We start from the raw sequence: 5,864 nt of genomic DNA, 5'->3' as shown, positions 1-5,864 counted from the left end.
CACACACAGCACCCACCGCACCCCACACACCCAGCACCCCACACACACAGCACCCACCGCACCCCACACACCCAGCACCCCACACCCCATGCAACCAGCACCTTGCACATGCAGCACCCAGTGCATGCAGCACCCCAAGCCATCACCCCACACACCCGGTACCCCACACACCCCATGAAGGGTGCACAAAGCTGGGGGCCAGGGGTGTCTGCATTCCTACTTCCATGGCCCTCCTATGCCCCACTCTGTCCCCCTGGATGCACAGCTCTGGGGGAGCCTCTCTGACCTCTGCCCACCACCCCTCACCAGTGAGGTCTGATGCCAGGATGAGGGGCATGGCTGCTGTTCCCCCGTGCAGTGGCCCAGTGCTGGGCTGATGGACACCGGACCGGGAGCAGCCACTGTCGAGTCAGGCACAGGGCACCGCCATAGGAGCCTTTGAAGGCCCCTGCGTGCCCCTGGCAGCACTTCAAAGGCCCCCCCGCTGCTGCAGAGAGGAGGATCCAGTGCCCCAACTCCAACGTGTGCCACCATGGGGCACGGTCCCCCTGGGGCATGGCCCCCACAGGCCCCCCGGACCCTCCTGCCCCGCTGTGATTTCCCACCTGCCGCCGGCGCCGACCGTTCAGGGCTGCTCTGAGACCCACCAAACTCATGTGTGCAGTGAGGGATGCCCCGTGCCCGTGCCGGGGGGCTCCCCGGGGCTCCCCGGCCGTGCTGCTGTGCGCCTGCGTCCTAATGGCTTGTGCTGTTTGTTTTTTGTCTGTGTTGTCCCCAGTTAAATGGAAGTGGTCAAGTGAAAGTGCCCAGCCACTACCTGCCCACGCAGATGCTGGCGCCGCCACCTCCCCCCGGCATGCCCCGCTTGGCCGTCTCTCCTGACACCAAATCCACCACGACAACTTCCGAGGGAGGGACGACCTCGCCGACATCACCCAGTAAGCACCCGCGGCGCCCGCCCCGCTCCCCGGCCCGGCCGGCCCCCTCCTCTCGCAGCCCCCCCAGGGTGTCCCCCCTGTCCCGGCGCTGGGGGGATGTTGGCGGAGGTGGCCTCCCCGCAGCCGGGGAGAGGGCGGCAGCTGGCACGCCATGAGTTTGCTGGGTCTCAGGCAGGTCGGAGCGGGCAGGGTTTTGTGGTGGCTGCCCAATAAGGGGGGTCCCGGGCTGGTCCCTGGGACCAGCCCGAGCCCCACCTCCCTCTGAGCACAGCGGAGCCCCCGCGGGGCTCCCCAGACCAGTGTCCTGCCCCACGCCCTGGTGCGGGCAGTGCTGTGGGGAGGCTGTGCCCTCTCCGTGGCTGTCACCCCACTGCAGTGGTGGCAGTGCTGCCCGGGACCAGCTGGCCCGCGGGTGGCACTGGGACTAGGAACAGTGTGGCTGATGCGCCGTGTGGGCTGTCGTCCTCTTGCTGCCATGGGGGTCCCTGGTGCTGGGGACCCCGGTTTGGTTGGGGATGTGAAGTGACGCCGGTGCAGGGACTGCATGTGTGACCCCTGGAGCGCTTGGCTGGTCTTCATTAGCATAGTGGCTGATGAACTCTTGTGGCTGATGAACTCTTGCCCTCCACTCCTCCTCAGGGACCATCGGTGCCTTGACCGGGAGGATTTGGGGGGATTTTGGGGTGCTGGGCCCAGGGACCAGAGGGGAGCTGGTGTTGCCCCCAGACTGGCACTGGGGCGTGTGCCGCAGTGATGGGATGCTGTGCTATCACTGCACTCTGTGAAGAGGTTGTTCTTGTTCTGTCCTGCAGTGCCAATGGGAAACTGGTACCCTGAGTGGCTGCCATGTCCCCACAGGGTCAAGTCCTGCAAGATGCCACTGTCCCCAGGGAACAGGCCACAACAGGGTGCCACCAGCTGGCTGTGTGGTGTGGCAGTCCTGTGGCGTGGAGGACACAAGGCATGGCCGATCTGGAGGGGACATGGGACATGATGTGGGATGTCCTGGCCAGTGATGGGCTCACAGCCAGGGGGAGGGACGGAGCAGTGCCAGTTCCCCCAGGCTCTTGACAGGATGTGTTTGGAGGACACTGGCTGTCCCCAAGGGGTACAGTTGGCTCCAAGTCCCCCTTCCCCTCTGGCAGCGCTGCGCCTCCGAAGGGGCTGAGCCCAGGAGCTCAGTGGGGCTGGGGGTCCCACTGCTGGACCCTCAGCTGGGAGTGGAGGTGGCAATGGAGTGACACATCCGAGTGGAGCTGGTAGCTCCCATCACACTGGCCCCATGGCAGCTCAGCTCAGGAAGCCACAACGTGGGCACGGCAGGGAGCACCCGTCTGTGCCTGCGCCCCGCGGCACCGCGCCCCCCAACCTGCCATCACCCCGAAACCGCGGGCGGCACCGACCAGGCACAGCACCCCAGGGGCACAGCACCCCAGGAGCACAGCACCCCTGGGGCACAGCACCCTGGGCTCCGCTCACCTGCCATCAGGCCACAGCCAGGGACGGTGCCCAGGACTCCCGTCCCAGCAGCGCCAGGGAGAGGGCCGGGCCTGGCCCCGGGGGGGACGATGGCAGTGCCACCCACAGCCCCGTTAATGAGCTCTCGTTTGTTCCCCAGCCTACTCTGCACCAGGCACGCCCCCTGCGAACCGTACCTTCGTGGGATTAGGACCAAGGGATCCTGGGAGTATCTATCAGGCACAGGTGAGAGCGGGGATGCTGCTGGGGGGACACTCCTGCCCTCGCCCCGGGCACCCTCGCCGTGGCATCACCGTGGGCATCACCGTGGGCATGGCCAGTGCAGGCATCACCATCGTGGCTGTCGCTGCCATGACATTGCTGACATGGGCAGCCCCACTGTGGCATCCTCACCGTGGCATCACTGCCGCTGCCGTGGCATTGCTGCCATGGGTATTGCTGCTGTGGGCATCGCTGCCAGCATCACTGTCGTGGGCATTGCCACTGTGGCATCACTGCTGAGGGCAGTGCCACTGTGGGTATAACTTCTCTGGGCATCACTGCTGTGGTATTGCCACCACTGGCACGGCCATTGCAGGCACTGCTGTTGTGGGTGTCCCCACCATGGCATCCCTGCCAAGGCACTGCTGTAGTGGAATCACTGCCATGGGCGTTGCCACCATGGGCATCACCACTGTGGGCATCACTGCCATGGACACCATCACTGTGGGATTGTTTCCACGTGCAGTGCCACCGTGGGCATCACTACCTTGGCACTGCAGCTCTGGCACTGCTGCTGTGGGCTTTGCTGCTATGGGCATCACTGCCTTGGCATCACTGCTGTGGCCCTGCTCCCATGGGCATTGCCACAGTGGCATCCCCACCATGGGCACCCTGTGCCAGGGCCTTGGGCACTGCTGGTGGCTCAGGGCCACCACGAGTCCTTCAGAGGGAGGTCACTGCCATGCTCCAGTTGTGCCCTGCCCGGCACCACCTGGCAGCACCCTGCCCAGGTGCCCACAGCATCCCCAAAGTAGGAGCACCAGGACTGTGTGCCCCCCCTCCATGTAGGCACAGACCCCTGCCCTTGCCCAGCTGTGCCCGTGGCTGCTCCAGCTGCACTGGGATGTCGTGTGCGCCTTTCCAGGGGCTTCCCGTTAGTCCCAGGTGTTTTCTAACTGGTAGTTTGGGAGCCAGCCCTGGCAGTGCAGGCAGTGCCGTGGTGCCAGGGCAGGGGGGCCAGCTCCTGGCCTCACCTGTGACACAAGTGGTCTGTACTCAGCAGTCCCTGCACGGGCAGGAGAGGTGGCTGCAGCCTGGTGGGTGACAAGGTGACAGTACAACAGGATGGGGGTGTGGATGGTGCTGTGCTGGGGCACCCTGGGGTGCTGCCCTGGCTGAGGGGGAGTACTCAGGGTGCTGAGCTGTGCCAGAGCATGGGCACTTGGGGACTGTGAGCTGTGCCACAGGGCACCCGAGGGTGCTGTGCTGTGCCAGGGTGCAATATTTGGGGACCATGGGCTGGGACACTTGACCGTGCTGTGCCGTTCCAGGGGACAAACACTGGGGACCCGGCTCTGACCGCAGCCCCTCGCCCTGCCTCAGTTTCCCTAGTCCTACACGTGGGCAGAGCAGCGTGGGGTGGGCACCCCAAGGGCGTTGGGTCCCTAAAAAGGAGACCTGGGGCAGTGCTGGGAGAGCCTCGGGGGAGCAGGGGGCTGCCAGGGTCCCTGTCTGGACCCAGGGGTCACGGCCACTCGCAGTCCCAGAACCTCCAGGTGTCCCTGTCCCTGTGTGTGGGTGTCCAGTCACACTCCAAGAGTCTCCCCAGGACTCACGGTTGCCCTTCCTGGGGAAACTGAGGCACGGGGGAAGGAGGTGGTGCCCCGGGATTGGCAGCTGAGACCTGCCGCGCTCTGGTCATGTGTGGCAGGGCCGGGAAGGGTTAAGGGAAGCAGCGGCCCCGAGCTGTCTCGTTTCCAACGGAAACCAGACATGAGGTAATCGGGAATGAACTTGAACTTGGGGCTGGGGGGGAAACAATGGGAGGGTGGCGGGGGGCCACCCCGCGGGGTCCCCAGCTGTGCCACCCCCCTACCTGTCCCCGGGCGACACCGTTCCCTGGGCAGCGTCGCCTTTGCCGCGGACGTGCAGAGGGACCGGCCACCGAGGGGAACGCGAGCGGCCGCCGCGCTGAGGACGGACAAACTCAGTGCGGGAGTGGGGACTCCGGCCCCGTGCGCCGAGCAGGGGACAGCGCGGGGACAGCTGTGCCAGGGCGGGGCGGGACTGGCCGGGGACGGAGCGGCTCCGCGGGGCAGAGCACTAACGCCGGCCTCTCTCCTCTCTCCCGGCAGTCCTGGTACCTGGGATAACCGCCGCCGTGCCGCCCCTTCGCCTCCCTTCTCCTCTGCTTTAGGCACCCCCAGAGGAACATCCCCGTCCCCGAGCACCAGGCCCAGCCTTGCGGTGACGACGGAGAGCGCGGCCTCACGACGACGACGACGACGACGACAAGCAAAACCCACACCCGAAGGAAAGAGCGAGGGAAAGGAAGAAGGAAAAGGGTCAAACTGTTTTAAAAAGGAAACAAACAAACAAACAAACAAAACAACAACCCATCCCAGGAGGACCTTCCCCCCCCACACCCCGGCGATGCGCCAGAAAACAAAGAAACAGGAAAAAAAAAAAAAAAAGAAAAGAAAAAAACACTATTATTTACCCCGTCGGCCGGCGCCGCGCTGAGACCTGACACAACTCGTGCCAGCAATGCCTCCCGGAGCGGCTGCAGGGCCGCGGTGCCGAGCCCCGCCGGCCGCTCGCCGGATATGCAAACGGCTTTGACTCTCTCGTTCTTGCCTCTATGTGAGTAGAAAAGATCAAAAAAAAACCCTCCGCCGCCCCCCCCCGGCCCCAGGCAGACTCTCGGGGGGCCCCGGGGCTGGGGTGGGGCGCGGCGGGGCGGGCTGAGGGGACCCTCCTGCCACCCGAGCCCCGCGGACCGGCTGTGCCCGCGGTCAGGGCAGGTGATGCTCCGCGCCCCGGGGGTGGGTGGCATCGCGCTGCCGTGACACGGTGACACGGTGGCACGAGCGGGTGTCACAGGAGGCTTTTGGCCGCGGAGGGTGCGCGGGCACGGCCAGAAACGGTTGTGGTGGCGGTGACACCCCGGTCCCCGCGGGGACACAGCGTGGGGACCGTCCCAGCACGGCCCCGACAGGACCCGGGCGGCCACCGTCACTCCGGGGCACCGGTCGCCGTCTCTCTGGTCGCCTTCCTCCCACCCCCAGCCCGCAGCAGCCCCGGCCCCGTGTGTCCCCACGCGTGTCCCCGTGTCCCCACGCGTGTCCCCGTGTCTCCCGGCGTGTCCCCGCGCCCGGGGGGGGCCGTGCGTCCGTGTGTTTGAGCTATGCATTCCTGTGGACAGGTACCAGGTGGGAGGCAGGAGAGGGTGCGCTCGTGTTGCAC

General features: G+C 66.1%; 1 protein-coding gene across 3 annotated transcripts in view; it reads left to right on the top strand.

Moving 5' to 3' along the window:
* The window catches only part of NFIC (nuclear factor I C), a 20,433-nt gene extending 15,157 nt beyond the window's left edge, over nucleotides 1-5,276 (top strand). The window contains exons 8-10 of one of the 3 annotated variants that reach the window (XM_027668403.1): nucleotides 779-938; nucleotides 2,557-2,642; nucleotides 4,754-5,276. In XM_027668403.1, the coding sequence (XP_027524204.1) occupies nucleotides 779-938; nucleotides 2,557-2,642; nucleotides 4,754-4,771 (264 nt within the window). In that variant the 3' untranslated portion in view covers nucleotides 4,772-5,276. The remainder of the gene's footprint in view (nucleotides 1-778; nucleotides 939-2,556; nucleotides 2,643-4,753) is intronic. The other 2 variants (XM_027668404.1, XM_027668405.1) reach the window with 2 other exon arrangements.
* Nucleotides 5,277-5,864: the final 588 nt, after the last annotated feature.

This window comes from Corapipo altera, unplaced genomic scaffold, assembly GCF_003945725.1.
Source record: "Corapipo altera isolate COAL_440 unplaced genomic scaffold, ASM394572v1 231, whole genome shotgun sequence".
NCBI lineage: Eukaryota > Metazoa > Chordata > Aves > Passeriformes > Pipridae > Corapipo > Corapipo altera.
This window is presented reverse-complemented; position numbering and strand designations above follow the sequence as displayed.